Genomic DNA, 17,743 nt, shown 5'->3' on the forward strand with positions numbered 1-17,743 from the left:
GACCTTGGCCATCCCACAGATACATCTGTCACCTCCCCCAACCCTTTTTCCTACATAAAAGATGAGCACACAGACGATGCCTTCTGAGAGAGCTTTTGACAAAAACTATTTCATCAACACCCTATTATAACAAGACTACAACTCAAACAGCTCAAACACCTTTTTCTACAACTTCTATTCTCTCAGATCACCAGAGATGTGATACCTTTCCTGCCAGCTGATGACTGGCCTTTAGAATCTTCTGCTGCTGCTTCTCTGATCACGGTCACAATCTGCTGCTCTTCCTCCTCCGCCTCCAGGTCACTGTCTAAGTAGCCAATTAGAAGCTCTGTGTCTGTCTCTATATCTTCCACTGCCAAATAGAAGATGTTCTCTCCTTCCTGAAACAAAGTTTTTTAAAAATGAAGATGACAATTAAGAAACTGTTTTAAGATATACTGAGTTCCATGTGCCCACCAAAAGATACCATTTCATTTTTTATATCCTCAGCTGATCTAGACACTGAAAATGGAAAGTGACAATGTTCATTCATCTGGCAAATAATATACAAATATATATTATGTAAATATAGTGAATTTATGTCTAAAGTGAAATAAGGAAAATGATACATATTTTTAAAGAAAATTTTGCAACATTAACTGGTCTTCTGCGGAGGTCCATAAAAGCAATTTGACAGAATAGTGCCATTTACAAACCCAGACAAATAGCAGAAATCTTACCAATGATTTCATTATGATTAACATTAAATACAAAACTGGAACAGAAAAAAAATTTTGAAGTTCCTATCCAAACCAGAGGAATGGCAAACAAATTATTTTCCTGAAAGAATATTCAAAATGCAGGACCAAAAATAGCAGGAAAAATAGATCTTTAGGGGGTTTGAGGGGACAACTGAGCTGTCATGTGCACCCCACCACATCAACCTTCCCAAACCTCATTGAAATAAAAAAGAGTAAACAATTCCACCATCAACATACAAAAGATTACTTTAGAAAATTCAGAAGATAGCAATCAGACAGTTGACACCATTGATAACTAATACAGAGGAAACCCCAGCCAGTAACAGACACAGAAGAGCAACACTGCAGAACCTTTCTAATGAAACCCAGAGAAACATCACAATTGGAGTCGACTGGTACAAAATGTCACTCCAGGCCAGGGCCCATCACCAGGGAAGTGAGAACAGGGCTACTTAGCTGGCTATGCCAGGAGGAAGTGCCAGAATGCCTCTTTTACAGAGCTTAGCAAATGTTCCCAGTTTGGCTGCTGAGGACAAGAGAAGCAGAGCATAGCCTGAATTTATTGAGCCTTCATGGTGGGCAAAGAAAGGAAAGATCAAGAAAATAAGCTCCACTCAGGAAACTCAACGAGGCACAGGAAAACACCTGCCTGACTTCAACGTATGAAGGAGGAGGAACAGCAGGACATAGAGCAGAAGCAGGAGGGAGAGGGGAAGGGAGCAAAGGAAGAGCACAGGAAGAGTATGTGTAACGAATGAACAGGTGCATGTGCACCTGGATCCTGAGCAGACCAAACCTGGGGCTTCAAGCTGCTCATACACCATCATTCCAAGGAAGGGAAAGGAGCTAGTCTACCTCTGATGTTGACCTAGTTTGGATTTTTTTTTTAATCTCTCTTTAACAAGGAGAGATTACTTTGTAATTTCAACAGAAAAAATTTAAAATTCCATGGAAGAGACAGAAATGATGATTATATGCATCCAAAATTATGGAAAGGAGGCTTGATTCAAAGGTTCAAAACTCTGAAAGAAATCTACCCATTAGATACAGTTAATTAAAGAGTGTTCGTGTAATATCAGGAACATCTTGGAAGTTTTTGAATTCTGTACATTCAGAAACACACAAGTTATTTCTAATTAACAAATTAAATTAACTTCTATATAATTGTTACTCATGGTGCATCAAAAATAAGCAAAAAGCATAGACTTTCGGCAAAAGGTCTCTTTAAATTAAATCAGAAGTGGACTCCCCAGGGGTTGGAGAACACTGGCTGAGGGGGTTCCTCAAAGCAGCTAAGAACTCACCCGTAAAGACCTCAGAAGTGTTATAAATCTTAGTGCTTATCTGATCAATATCCAAGAAGTTGACTGAAACCTCTTTCTAGAGAGCACAGTGGTCGTTAATCTTGTGATGGCTTTCAAAATATGAAGATTTTAATTTTGAAACATGATAAGACTATATTTGAAAGGAAAGCAAGGAACCAGGAAACAGGAAAGCAAGAAGTGAAAGATGGAGACCAGACAGCGATACACAGTGGAGAGAGGCAACACAGGCTTGGGTTCTGGGGCTTTTATGGGGGAGGCTCAGGAATTAGAGCTGGGTGGGTCCTACAGTGGGTGATTAAGTTTGGGGTTGGTCTGCCCTTTGGTGAGAAAGAATACAGCAGCCAAGGTTTGAGGGCGTGGCAATACACCTTTGGGCAGGAAAACAGCAGCTGTTACTTACGATGGCTGCCCAGATGCAAAGCAAGGAAATTACAATATTTTTTAAAATATTTATATTTTAGTTGGGCACAATATCTTTATTTTATTTATTTATTGTTATGTGGTGCTGAGGATGAACCCAGGGCCTCGCACTTGCTAGGCAAGCGCTCTACCACTGAGCCACAACCCCAGCCCAAGGACCTTACAATATTAAACTGTAGTCTGAAGACAGCATGTTGATCAGGGTGCTCTGTAATGAAGCACCATTTTAATACCCCGGCCAAGCCGACAATGGGAGTGAGTGGCACCACCGCTCTGAGACCAGCCCCCTGCCCAGCTGGGTCACCACAGGAAGAGACATAGCCACAACCCACCTGTGCATTAACAGGGGTGTCCTTCCACTGGAAGGCCCTACCACTGTCCACCGGGGCCAAGGGGCCTGGTAGGAAAAAGCAAGGTATTCTTAGGCAGCCCTTGAGGGACTGGGGCCTATGGGAGGAAGTGAGGTCATTGTGGGTGTGCCCTTGAAGGCAACACTGGAACCCCAGACCTTTTCAATCTCTTTTCTTCAGGCCACCATGGAGTTAGCTGAGTTGCTCCAACCTGTACTCCCACCATAGACACAAAAGCAACAAAGCCAGACAAACACAGACTGACACCACTGAAAGCATAAGCAAATATAAACCTTTCCTCCTTATGACAGAATTGCAAGTATTTTGCCATAGTAGTTCAAAGCTAACTAACACACGTACACTGCACTCACTTTTACTCTGCCCACAGTTCCTACTACTTTCCATTATATCCTCCTCCTTCTAACCCTCTGACTCTCAGACCCCAGCAGTCTCTAATCTCTGGAGTCCTGTGGAACTATTTTTGCCATGTGTGGGCTCATCCCAGGCCCAACCAGAAAGGATCCAAACAGGGCTTATGTGTTCTGTGACTCAAATCAGCTCCCTCTTGTCACTAGCCTGGCTACAACATTGTGCTCCATATCCAATAGCCACTTTAATCCATTTGCCCCATCATCCCAGATATGGAACACCTGCAAATACTTAAAATAAAATTTTAATACCAAGAAGAATAATTATATCATAATTATTATAATATTTTTAATTAACATAATAATATATAAGCTCTAGATGATCTCCAACCAATTTTGATGAGCCTGTGCCAATTTCTTTGAAGTGTTCACAGACATGAAAACCAGGAACCTAACAGTTCACACTCTGATCCTGACACTCATTCCTGGGTAACCCACCCATCCCTTCCATTCCTGGCTTACTCCCCTGAACAGGCCCCTGCACGGCAGAATCACTGCTGTTTGGGCCTCAGGACCAGCTGCCTCCCTGGGACTCCACCTGGGGGCCAACATCCACGTAAGGTTCTGCCTTAGGACACAGCTGATTTTATGAAAACACAAAGCTCTTTGCCATTCTGCTCTGCTCTGCTCAAAAGCAACATTCCTCCGTTACTGGTTTTTACAGAATTATAATTTGAATATGCCATACAATGAGTGATTTTATGATTGTTATTCATCTTTGCATTACTGCCCATACTTTTGAATTCTTTTTCTTTTCATTTCTTTTGGTGGCACTGGGGATTGAACTCAGGGCAATTAACCACTGCCACGTCCCCAGTCCTTTTCATTTGGAGACAGGGTCTCGCTCAATCGCTGAGGATGGCTTTGAACTCACCATCTGCCTCTCTCAGCTTCCCGAGTCACTGGGATGGTAGGTGTGTGCCACTGTACCCAGCTTGAGTTTTCCATATTTGTAAGTATCCTTTCATTTTGCTCTATTTTATTTTCATTTGCACATCCTCTCTGGCTAATTATTTCTATTCTTAGTTGTTTGTAATATCAAAACTTTGCAACAGTCTACATGTCCAACGAGAAAATTAAAGGTTTGACAAGTGGTTTCAAACGATTTATCAAACATCATATTTGGTTTTTGTTTATTTAACTAATTTTGTTTATTTATATGTGACAGCAGAATGCATTTCAATTCACATTACACATATTTTCATATCTCTGGATGTATACAAAGTATATTCACACCAATTTGTGTCTTCATACATGTACTTTGGATAATAATGTCCATCACATTCCACCATCATTCCTAACCCCAATGCACCCTCCCTTCCCCTCTCACCCCTCTGCCCTAGCTAGAGTTTGTCTATTCCTCCTATGCTCCCTCTCCCTAACTCGCTATGAATTAGCCTCCTTATATGAGAGAAAACATTCAGCATTTGGTTTTTAGGGATTGGCTAACTTCACTTAGCATTATTTTCTCTAACTCCATCCATTTACCTGCAAATGCCATAATTTTATTCTCTTTTATTGCTGAGTAATATTCTATTGTGTATATATGCCACATTTTTTATCCATTTATCTATTGAAGGGCATCTATATTGGTTCCACTGTTTAGCTATTATGAATTGTGCTGCTATAAACACTGATGTGGCTGTGTCCCTATAATATGCTATTTTTAAGTCCTTTGGGTATAGAACAAGGAGAAGGATAGCTGGATCAAATGGTGGTTCCATTCCCAATTTTCCAAGAAATCTCCACACTGTTTTCCAGATTGACTGCATCAATTTTCAGTCCCACCAGCAGTATATGAATGTACCTTTTCCCCACATCCTCGCCAACACTTACTATTGTTTGTATTCATAATGGCTGCCATTCTGACAGGAGTGAGATGAAATCTTAGAGTGGTTTTTATTTGCATTTCTCTAATTGCTAGCAATGATGAACATTTTTTCATATATTTGTAGATTGATTATATATCATCTTCTAGGAAGTGTCTGTTCCAAATGTCTTGGTCCATTTATTGACCTAGTTTTTTTTTGTTGTTGTTGTTGTTGTTTTGGTGTTTAACTTTATGAGTTCTTTATATACCCTAGAGATTAGTGCTCTAACTTATATGTGAAGGGTAAAGATTTGCTCCCAAGATGTAGGCTCTCTATTCACCTCACAGATTATTTCTTTTGCTGAGAAGAAACTTTTTAGTTTGAGTCCATCCATTTATTGATTCTTGATTTTAATTCTTATGCCAAAGGAGTCTTATTAAGGAAATTGGGGCCTAATCCCACATGGTGGAGATTAAGGCCTACTTTTCTTCTATTAGATGCAGGGTCTCTGATTTTACTCCTAAGTCTTGATCCATTTTGAGTTTTGTGCATAGTGAGAGATAGGGATTTAATTTCATTTTGTTTTTGCGTATGGATTTCCAGTTTTCCCAGCACCATTTGTTGAAGAGGCTATCCTTTCTCCAATGTGTATTTTTGGCATTTTTGTCTAATATAAGATAATTGTAATTTTTGGATTAGTCTCTGTGTTCTCTATTCTGTACTATTGGTCTACCAGTCTGTTTTGGTGCCAATACCATGCTGTTTTTGTTACTATTGCTCTGTAGAATAGTTTAAGGTCTGGTATTGCGATGCCATCTGCTTCACTCTTCCTGCTAAGGATTGCTTTAGCTATTCTGGGTCTAAATGTCCAACAATACAAACTGGAGAAAGTTAAAGGTTTGATAATTGGTTTTGAAAGATTTATCAAACAGCATATTTTGGAAAAAAATATACTGTGTGTCTGTGTGTATATATACATACATACCCTCAAAAAAAAAGATATAGACAAAGGTATTAGTAGGCTTGCTTCTCTTGGAGAAACTGCAATATTTTGTAGTTGTCTTCTGCTAGAGTATATTTTACAATGTTTCTAGAAAAAGAGAAAAGTAGACAATAAATGAGCTCTGTTCCCTGACAGCAGGAAGCAGCACTCAGTATGTCCAGGGGCATAGGGCTTGGGCATGCCCAGGGATCAAGGTTTCTTTCTAAATCAGTTAGCTGTGTGGCCCAGCAAATAGCCTAATCTGAAACTGCCAGTTCCCTCATCTGTACAATAAAGAAGATAATCTACATCCTAGGATAGCTGCAAGGACTAAAGGTGATCACATCTGTGAAACCCTTCAGGGTACTAGACCCTGACCTGGGGCAAGAATTGGTTAAAGGTGCTATTTTGTGGTCTTACTTAACACAAACTCCAAAGTCAGTACTTAAAATATTTTAAAAAAATATTTTAAATTTGCTCCAGCTACACTACTGCTCAGAGTTGCTTGGACCATGTACTTTCAGAATTTGCTCCAGCTACACTATTGCTCAAGAGTTGCTTGGACCATGTACTTTCCATTAGACTGTACTTAGCCACCCTGCTCTTCATCAGAGCATAGTATGGCTCCACTACCATCCTCCCAGCACTCGCAGGGCCACCCTTGCTCTGGGCTCCCTTCACAGCCTACATGCTGCTCAGCTGTCTGTCCATTACTGTCTGAACTAGGCCCGAAGTGGTCAACCATTTGTCCAGGACACAGACCTAGAGAGCTGAACCCAGAGAGGCCAGGATGTTTTCTCTGATATAAGGAGGCTAATTCATAGTGAGGTAGGGAGAGGGAGCATGGGAGGAATAGATGAACTCTAGATAGGGCAGAGGGGTGAGAGGGGAAGGGAGAGTGCATTGGGATTATAAATGATGGTGGAATGTGATGGATATTATTATCCAAAATACATGTCTGAAGACACAAATTGGTGTGATTATACTTTGTAAACATCCAGAGATATGAAAAATATGTGTAAAGTGAATTGTAATGTATTCCTGTCATATATAAATTAACAAAATTAATTTAAAAAAATATGATGTTTGATAAATCTTTCGAAATCAACTGTCAAACCTTTAATTTTCTCCAGCTTGTATCATTGGACATATAGACTGAAGTCCAGGCTGAACTGGTCGCCCTCATCAGAGCCTTCACTTTGGCAAAGGGAACCTCCCTCCATGTCTACACTGACTCTAAATACCCTGTCCACATGCTTCTCTCCCACTCTGCTATCTGGAAGGAGAGCGGATTCCTTACCACCCAGGGAACTTCAATTACTAATGCCCCCTTTATCTCTGATCTCCTTTAGGCCTCAAAGCTTCCCACTGCCATTGTACCTGAAGGATGGCAGCTAAGAACCCCCTTCTCCAGTGGGCACTTCCTTTCCTGACCTCTCTCCTTGCCATAGGCCTTTTGCTAATGCTTGCCCCCTGCGCGATTAGATTTATTCAAGATGAGATGCCAAGGATCTCTAACCAAACCGTGAACCAGCTTCTGTCACAGGACTTCCAACCCCTCACCCAACTTGGGCCATCCAGAGTCAGCATCGCCCAGCACCTCCTGGCCCTCACCACTGCCTCAATGACACCCCACACCCCTCACAAGGGTCCAGATGCTGCCCCTTCCCAGCAGGAAGAAGTAATAGAAGATTGATCTATGCCCCTGTCCCTTAAGGGACCCAATAACAAACAAAAAGTGGGTGGGGGGAGGATGTAAGGTCCTTGCTTAGCTTCTGGAAGGCCATCTTAAGTGACAGCCACCATTTTAAGAAAAATTTCACTTTCGTGCCCCAAGGGCTTTTCTGAGAAAAGCTCACCACTCCCTCATACCAATACCACCCAGCTTTAATCCCTGATTAAATCCCAAACCCTGAGTCTATTTTGCCTCTCTCCCTCTATGGAGAGTTGTCCTTTATTTGTCAGAGCTGAAAATAAACTCTCGGGTATATCTCTGCCTGGTGCCTGTCTTTCATTTCTCGCTCACCTGTCTTGAGTTCTTCACTTTCCTTTCAGGAGCGACTCTGTGGTTTCTGGGAGGAGAGGCATGTAAGTCCCACCTAATCAAAAAGCAGACCTACACCAACCTGCTCGGCTCTGACTCTGAAATTTTGCTATTATTAACTTCAAGAGTTCTGTTACCTCCATCATATTTTCAACCTTTTATCCACTAGCTGAAATGGGGCAAGAGGAGTCAGAGGAACAAGAGCCACAGAGGGATGCTGCCTGAGCTCACCTTATCTGCAAGGAGAGCAGTGCCATGTCTTGCCATGAACTGAGGAAGGGAATTTGGAATCTGACAAGGTCATGGAACACGATATAAATAATTTTAATCTGTTTTTAAAATGAGAGTTTGGCAATTCTTTGGCAGTTTCCAAACTATGTAATACCAACATTAGAAACATGAAATACTTTTAAAATCTAAATTTACTCCTTCAAAATTCTTTCAACTATTAAGGTTGAGAGAGTGCACAGCAGAGTCAGATTCCTGGGTTCCCCTCCCACCCTGGCTGCACAGACCCAGGCAAGTCACTTCGAGTTCAATACTTTGAAGACAATGACAATCATGACTCTCCTGGCAGGGTCCCAGTGATGCAAGGAAAATGAACACAGGACAGCTTCTATAACTTGAGATGTTTCTAAAAATACCTATTTTCCCTGCTAATAAACCTCAACCTGAATAAAAAAATAAACCAATAAGTAATAAAATCCTTCTATATGCAGCCACAAGCAGCATTAGTTTGGAACCAAACTAGGACCAGCTGCTTGCATTTTTATTGTTTTGCTTTGTTTTGAACTAATAGATAAAACTCTGTTTCCTGTGTCCAAAGTGATATTCAGACACACACCCACACCTTGTGGGCCAGCTGCACACAGCCCTCACCAATGCGCTGCCCCGAAGCTGGCTCCTTCAGGAACACTGCGGTCACCACCAACCCCAGGCTGGCCACGCCTGGGGAGTGCCTGCAGGCACACAGCTCACTCAGGCAGACCTGCCAGTCACTAAAGTGATATTTCATGTCACTATTGAGGACAATCGCCTGACAGTTCACCTACTGATATTTAGCAGATGGATTCAAGAAACCTGCAGGAAGACAGGTGGTTCGTGATAAGCGGCAGGCGTGGGGCTCCCGCCACTGTCCAGGAGCGGAGACCACCGCAGCAGGGTTTCAGCCAAGATGGCCCTCCGCTCAGACCTACCTTCGACCTCCGCAATACGGAAACGTCACGAGTCACAGAGCAGACCCCGCCTAACTGCCCACTTGGCAAAGCAGAGGAAGGGGACCAACAGTGTGGCACACCCGCTCTGCAGGGAGGGGGCTGGCGCTGAGCGGCACCTGGAGTCCACAGCGCCCGGCGCCTCGCCGCTGCTCCTGGCCAGCCTCACCCCGGGGCCGTCCACAGGCGGCCAGGGCCGCACACCCCGCCCCGCTCCCCATCACACCCTCTCCATCACGTCCTTCCCTCCAGCCCCCCACGCTCCCCTGCACTTCACTACGTCACGTCCTCCGCCACACCCTCCCCGTCACGGCCCCCACACTCCCACCACGCACCCGCCCCCACGCTCCCCGTCACGTCCTGTCACGTCCCCCACAGTCCCTGTCATGCTCCCGGTCACGTCCTTCCGTCACGCCCTCCCCGTCACGGCCCCCGACACGTCCTTCCGTCAGCCCCCACGCTCCCGCCACGGCCTACCCCACACTCCAGGTCACCTCCCGTTACGTCCCCCGTAGGCTCCCCGTCACGGCCTACCCCACGCTCCCCGTCACGTCACGCAGTACCCCACAGTCCCTGTCATGCTCCCGGTCACGTCCTTCCGTCACGCCCTCCCCGTCACGGCCCCCGACACGTCCTTCCGTCAACCCCCACGCTCCCGCCACGGCCTACCCCACACTCCAGGTCACCTCCCGTTACGTCCCCCGTAGGCTCCCCGTCACGTCACGCCCCCCCACGCTCCCCGTCACATCCTGTTACGTCTCCCCCCACACTCCCGGTCACGTCCTGTCACGCCCTACCCCACGCTCCCCGTCACCCCTACCCCACGCTCCCCGTCACATCACGTCACGCCCTACCCCACGCTCAGGGTCACATCCTGTCACGTCCCCCCCCACGCTCCCCGTCACCCCTACCCCACGCTCCGGGTCACCCCTACCCCACGCTCCCGGTCACGTCACGTCACGCCCTACCCCACGCTCAGGGTCACATCCTGTCACGTCCCCCCCCACGCTCCCGGTCACCCCTACCCCACGCTCCGGGTCACCCCTACCCCACGCTCCCGGTCACGTCACGTCACGCCCTACCCCACGCTCAGGGTCACATCCTGTTACGTCCCCCCCCACGCTCCCGGTCACCCCTACCCCACGCTCCCGGTCACCCCTACCCCACGCTCCCTGTGGCCAAGCTGCCTTTTCATGTAGGCTGGTGAAGTACAGCAGAGGCCCAGGAAAGCCACGCCAGGAAATGTGTCCCTAGGAACCTGACAGGTAACCCTCCACCTCTGAAATTTCCAGACAATTCAGAGTTTTATTTCTAAATAGCATAATTCAGTAACTTTAACTGAATAGCATTAACTAAATAATTGTCTGTCAAAAAAAAATTTAAGAGAATACCAAACACTAAATCAAATGATTTTTTTTTTTTAAATACCACATGTACATTTTTTCCTTTAGTGAAACAAAATTAACACTTAAAGAGAATCACCCACATCTTACAGAGTTTAAGCATACTTTGGGTTTGTTTTAAGCTGCATCTTTCATATTTAGGTTTTTCTCTCACAGTTGGAAACTTCCTAGAAGCATGAACATACAGTTCGACTGATTGTTCAGGAAAGTGTGCAAGTGGGAGGAATTGTTTGCTTACAGGATACCTTTTCCGCAATTCATACACTCAAATCATCATTTCCAAAACAAATTTTCCAAAATCAAATAAATTGCAAAACTAGAAATATGATCGCATCTCCAAGAAGGAGCTGCAATCCTCTGCCAAGACAGAACTCAAATTCTTAATCCCTCAGCCAAAAAACCTGGATCAAGTATTGAAGTTTTCCACCAAACCAGCCACATAGCCACAAATGTTTCTCATTTACTCCACTCCCGGGACAGACAGCTCAAATAAAAAATTTCCTGAATACCCCAAATTTCAGATGCAATTTGGAATGCAAGTGATTCATAATGTAATGCAGGAAACACTGCAATCTTTCCTTACTAACTCAGTGTTCCTGGAACAGGATCCTCGGGAGACTGTCCCATCCAATTAGGAGGCTCACGTTGCTGTGACCCAGCTGTCATGCTCTTTGGCCCTAGCTCAAATGTGATCTTGAACCCTCAACAATCCACTGCTCCAGCTACTGTGCTACCTTACGGGTGCTGACAAAGGTCCCTCTTGAGTTCCATGACAGAAACCATGGCAACAGTGCACTGAATCCCTTGTTACCAAAGGGCAAACAATGTTACAATCCCAGCCGCCATCCCACCTGAGCACCACACACCCTCACAGTGCCTCAGCACATTCAGATTCCAACACATTTAGAGTCCAAGAGTGAAGCTTCACGGAGCTCTGGCCTCTGCTCAGGCACTGATGCTGCAGGAGCCCTAAGCCACAGCTGTCATCCCTGTGGACACTTGTTCTTTCAGCACAGATGCACGGTGGACACAGAGGAAGGGCAGTGCTGCACTGAAGGCACCTAGTGAGCAGGAGCACTGTCAACTCTCAGAAGACATGACCACTGAAACAGCAAGTGTCCCCAGGGGTGGCTCAGGGGCCCCTGACCAGGGCCCCTTGCAGGAGTCTAAGCAGTGGGAAGAGTACTGACCCTAAGGGAGGAACAGCCAGCGTGAAGGAATTTAGAAGAAGCTCAATACCTTTCTCAGCAAGGAAGAAAATAATTTAAATGACATTCTCTACAAATGCGATAATGAAGAACGTGCCAAAACAATAGCTTGGCTAAAAGAACGTTTCATGTTCTGTAGGCAAAGTTGATAACAGGAACATGTACCAAGAAGAACTGGGTCTGTACGTCAAACTACAGCATAACTGAAGAGCCCCCGACAAGACTTCACCTCGGGAAATCAGGAAAACAAAATAAATTTGAAAAAAAAAAATTAATGCCTACACATAAAGAAAAAGTAATCAGTTTAATCTGAGGCTGAATTGATATACACTGTGAATAATGTGAAAATGGCCTGAATATCTGCTTACCAAAGATCCTATTTTCCATCCCAATTTAGCTGCTTGATAAAGGCTCACTATTCACAAAAAGAGAGGAATCACCCTATTACCAAGAGGAATCACACTATTGCAGTGAGAAGACTGGCTAGATAAAGACAGTAGGAGATGGAACATTCCCCCTGACCAGAGCGGGAGCCAGGGACCACTTGGTGGACGCTCACATTCTGGTGCACCCACTGCCCCTTTCCTTCCTGCTTTCACCAGCTGCAGCTTTACATCCACTGTGGACCCCCCAGGCTAGGCATGGCCACACAGAAAATCAGCTCCCCCAGAATGTAAGCTTTTCTTACACTCTCAGTCCTCTGGGCAGCGCCCTGTGATGACAGGGCCCTTTGATGCCTGAATTTTTTCTTGTCTCAATTTCCATTTATGAATCCCACTCCCCCACCACCCTAGGTATCAGAACCTTACATTATGGGCAGTGGTACATTAGGATCCAGGGAAAGGATTCCAAACAACATGTTTCCTACCTGTGACGGTTTCTCTTAGGGGTCCACTCAGCTGGGTCATGGGAGATGGTTAATTGGGTGTTTTTGTAAGCATGGTTTTACAGGACATTAACATTTAAAATCTGTGTATGTGAGTAAAGTGTACTGACCTCCATTATGTGGGTGGGCCTCCTCCAATCAAGGGAAGTGCTGAACAGAGCACAGTCAGACACCCCCCACCACCACCACCGCAAGGATAGAATCTGCTGGACAGCCTTGGGACGGGAGCAGAGGCTTCCTAATCTGTAGGAGCTTCCAGTCTTTGAACTCACACTGAGACATGGCTCTACAGATCTTGGACTCTCAGCTTCCAGAGCCATGCGAGCCAATTGCTATGGTAAATCTCCACGGTAGTACACAAGTGCTCCCACTGGCTCTGTCCTCTGATTTAGTTACTGTTATCTGAAGCAGGTCCTGGGGACTGAGCCCAGCAGGGAGTGCAGTTAAAGCTAACTCACAAACACAAAGCAGCGTGCTCACCTGGATGGCTGCCAAGTTCTTCTGCTCTTGTGAGGGTGCCTCATGCACGAAGCGCAGCCAGTTGGAGTGTCGCGGGTTGGTGGCATCCAGGATGTACAGCACCTCCCCCTTACTCCCCCGGACCTGAAACAGAAGAGGCTCCTGAGTTCCCAATTCAGGCCAGGATCCACCCCACCGAGTCTGTCAAGGGCAGGACGTGAGGTTCTTTCTGGGGTGTCTACCTTTCTGTGGACCTGTGTGAGCATGTCCTTTTCCATGCTAGCAATGGGCCCAGGATCCAAGGTGGCAGTGTCTAGCCACTCTCAGAAACGCCTAGTGCTACGGAGGCTCTGTGGTCCAGAGGAGCTCTCCTTCTAGTGTATTCACTCACAAGCAGGATCACGAATGGTGGGGGGTACTGCAGCCCTTCCCTTTCCCATGGACAGGGTGCTGCTGGGTTCCCAACTGAGGGAGTGGGGAGAGCAATCCCTTCAGTGCCTCCCTCCACCGGGTCATGGGATCACATCCTAAAAGGAGAGCTCTCTTCAGTGATTGGATTAAATGAGTCCGTTTCCTCTTTCCATGGCAGCTCACAGACTGCTGAGATAGCCCAAGTTCTCCCCCGCTTCTTGCTTCACACCTACTCTACTTTGAATTGGAGGGAGGGGGTCTGTTGGACATTCTTGAATCCAGGTTGCTTGAAGTCTGGTTTTTCTAAACCCCTATGTTGTTGGTTACTGGGCATATGCCCCATTAATAAAATACCTGCCCCAGTCCCCATTCCTGCTCTTATTCACATACTGCTGGGATCCGGCAGAGGACGCAGGAGGAAGGCATGACTGGAGGATCAATTGGCACCCTTCCCCCACAAGGACCACAGACTTTGTAGATCCACCTGTGCAGACTTGAGGAAAAGCAAACTCTATCCAATTTTCTGTTTTAGAAAATAAAGGGCAACGAGTCCTATGAGGTATGTCATGTCATGATGCTTGGACAATCTTTCACTCACCCCATAGTCACTGAGTTCTTCACCACTAAGGATGAAGACTCTTCCTGTGAACAAGACAGATAAGCCCCTGGCCTCACCGCACTGAAACAGACACAAGACAAGTTCATGGGAGATGAGTGTGGCTGGCGATGAGGACAGGAAAGCCCAGCAGAGAGCAGAGAAGGGAGAGGGCTGGGCGTGGCACAGTGGGGCACAGCCTTGTTGCAGAGGGGCCTGAGTTCAGGGAAGAGGAGAGAATGAAGAGGTGGCTCCCAGGGCAAGGGGACAGCAAGGAGAAGCCAAGTGGTCAGACCTAAGTGTGAAATAGGTTCCAAGCGTGCTGACAGTAAGGCGGTCACAGGGCAGGGACAGAAAGGAGCTGGAGAAGAGGGCAGCACAGAGTCAGACAGATGGGCAGGTGCAGATCAGGCACATGCACAGCCATGAGGCTCTCCACACGCTGACTCAGGCTGGACATGATTATTTTCACCCAAAAAATCGGCTGTAGAATCTTGTGGTGCACACACTGCAACAGCTGAAGTTCCATGATCCTAACACTGGAGAAATGTTCATCTGCTCCTCCTATCAGGCAGATTGCCCATTTCTCAAACAATTCTTGATTTCTTAAATGTCCACAGAGTCTCAACCACCTTGTAAAAGTCTCTCTCATGAAATGCCAGACCCTCAGCAGGAAGCAATAATTTAATATTCGATATTATAATTGCTAAAAGAGGAACGGAGGATGGTAAACACCCCGTATTTATCTTTCATTTGCTTATACGTGAATCCGTGGGAAACTGCTGTACTCACTCAGTGACAAACCCACTCTGAAGTTGCCCTCACTCCCTGCTCAATTCTGAATCCCAGCCACCCGGGGGGAATGCCAAACCCAGGCCCTCTGTTATGAGAGACAGGCAGCACACCATGCCTCTCCCTAGACAGGACACCAGTGCACAGAGAAAACAAGCATAAGGGTCAACCGTAAGGGTCAAAGTCCTCCCTCCCAGGCATCTCCATGACCCCAGTGACCACTCACGTTGACAACAGCTAAGTTAAGCCCTGTAAAGAATAATAATAAAGAGTAGACAGGGCTGGGGATGTGGCTCAAGCGGTAGCGCGCTCGCCTGGCATACGTGCGGCCCGGGTTTGATCCTCAGCACCACATACCAACAAAGATGTTGAGTCCGCCGAGAACTAAAAAATAAATAATAAAAATTCTCTCTCTCTCTCTCTGTCTCTCTCTGTCTCTTTCTCTCTCTCTCTCTCTTTAAAAAAAAAAAAAAAAAAAAGAGTAGACAGAGAGATATGGTGCAGAGGCAGGGAAGGTGGCAGATGGCTCCTTGTCCAAGAGGCCATGTTTATTTATAACAGTAGGTTAGTACAATAATATAATAGATCATTAGAACCTTAACCACTTTACTATTTAGAGTATCAGGAAGGTTACTTGTTCTGCAGTTACATTTCACAGTTACAATATGCAATGTCAGGAGCTTTGTGCAGCTCTCAAGAAGGTCCATTGTCTGAAGTTACTGTTAGGCAGGCAGCTCCAGGAGCACCAGAGCTTGGTGAGACACTGTAGTTATCAAGCAAGCAAGTTCCTTTACTCCCTATGTGCCTAAGATTAAGGTCAAAGCTGATAAGACTCTAGCATGGAGGGCATTGCCATACCAACCGGGCATCTTACACCTTTGCACAGAAACTTTCCCAAGTACCAAGCCTGCCACAGCCCTGAAGTCATCAGGGACCCCAATCCCAAACACAGAACCCCTACAGCTCCCCTTTCTTGTTTTTTAAGGCCTTTTGGATGAATAATTTTTGTTTTCTTCTTAATGCTGATAGAGGCAAAAAATAGGGTAGGTATTGACAATAGCAAGCACAACATAACAATCCCAGCATTAGTAAACATCCACCTATAAGTAATTGTTTGACCCAATAAAGTTGGGTAACCACAGTTAACCAATCCCATAAGTCTAAACGTCCATCATCTTGTCAGACCTTATCAATGATATCATTAAAGTAATCTAACTCCTTTGAAATAAAATTACTGTTATCACTTAAGTTAAAGCAACACATATTATTAAACTCCTGACATCCTTTATGATGTAATATTAGCAAATAATTAATTGCAGCCCAATTGTCAAGTATGGTTTGACAATCTTGTTTAAACTTCTTCTGAAGCAGGTTAATTGCCATAGAGGTATGATTAATATCATTTACCATAGCACAGTCCAGTATTTTATAGTGTTTTGTAAGCCCTGACAGCTAGTCCAGGGATATCCACTAAGGAAAATGTCAAAGCGTCAAATTTTGCCTTAGAGAGAAGGTTTACTGGATCATCACAGTTTTTATCAAGGGGAATAGACCTTTATGGATATGTTGTGTAGGATGGTGGCCTATTAAATCCTGTGGGGAAGGTAAGAACACAGTCTGCTAAGACAATATGGGTACCATGAGACACTGTTGTCGGTATACAACAATTTCAGACAAGCAAACCCAGATATTGTAATGAGTTTTAGAAGTGAAGGAGTCTGGCTGTACTGAATTTCCACAGCTGGGGTACAACAACAGAACAACATTATTGTTAAGACCAAAGCATTTACAGAGTTCTGTGTGAGATTAGCAATCAAAGCAGTAACTAAGTTTTCTGGGATATATTTTAACCCCATTTGAGCCAACAGTTGTTGAGTTGATGCTGTTAATGATTTTGTATCTCCCCAAGTCACTGGAATTCTAGTAGCTTGGGATCGTCTTTCAGTGTACCTTCTCTTTCAAGGAGAGTGATCATTGTCCTTTTGTTTGGTGTGTTCTCCTCATCCACAATCAAATGAAACTTGGGGATCAGGTTGTGAAGTCCCTAATGTCCATTCATAACTGATAGGTCTCCTGCATGGAGCTGGAATCCAAACTGGACCTGTTGGTGTGAGCATACCTGTCTCTTCTTCCCCATGTGATCAGAGGCACAGGGTCCTGTCATCCTGGGTATGGTGGAAACCTATATTTTACATAAATTTTTGGTAATGGCTGTTTGGGAATAAAATGTCTATCCAAAGAAGATGACCAATTGTGAGTATAAACTTTGAATGGTATGTTGAGTGCATAAACTGAAAGTAAAACAATATTTAAAGCATTATTTCTATGAGAGAGGCTAGATTCCCCCTTTTTGTTTCTTTATTAAAAGGCAAATTTTAAGAGTACAATGTGCTTGTTTAACCAAAGCCTGTCTGGTAGGATTATGGGGCATTTTATGATTCTGTGCTATAACATTAGGGAGGAACTAGTCAAGAAAGCCAGCTGAACACAGATAAGACAGCCAGCCAAGCAGTTGGAATTTAAAAGAGACACTTTTTTTCCTTTTGTCTTAACTAGTTTTTCATAAGTCTAATAAATCTTGTTAGCCTTGAAATTTACATTTTAAATATAAGGCTAGGAAAGTTAGAAACCAGCAGAAGTTAAAAGGTAAGTAAAAAATGTTGTAATCGTTTTTT

General features: G+C 44.8%; 1 protein-coding gene across 1 annotated transcript in view; it reads right to left on the bottom strand.

Moving 5' to 3' along the window:
* Positions 1 to 17,743, bottom strand: part of Prdm5 (PR/SET domain 5) — a 134,022-nt gene that overhangs the window by 85,865 nt on the left and 30,414 nt on the right. The window contains exons 3-4 of the mRNA XM_077803368.1: positions 13,292 to 13,414; positions 206 to 380 (exon numbers count right to left, since the gene is read on the bottom strand). Of these exons, the coding sequence (XP_077659494.1) occupies positions 206 to 380; positions 13,292 to 13,414 (298 nt within the window). The remainder of the gene's footprint in view (positions 1 to 205; positions 381 to 13,291; positions 13,415 to 17,743) is intronic.

This window comes from Urocitellus parryii, chromosome 10, assembly GCF_045843805.1.
Source record: "Urocitellus parryii isolate mUroPar1 chromosome 10, mUroPar1.hap1, whole genome shotgun sequence".
Classification (NCBI taxonomy): domain Eukaryota; kingdom Metazoa; phylum Chordata; class Mammalia; order Rodentia; family Sciuridae; genus Urocitellus; species Urocitellus parryii.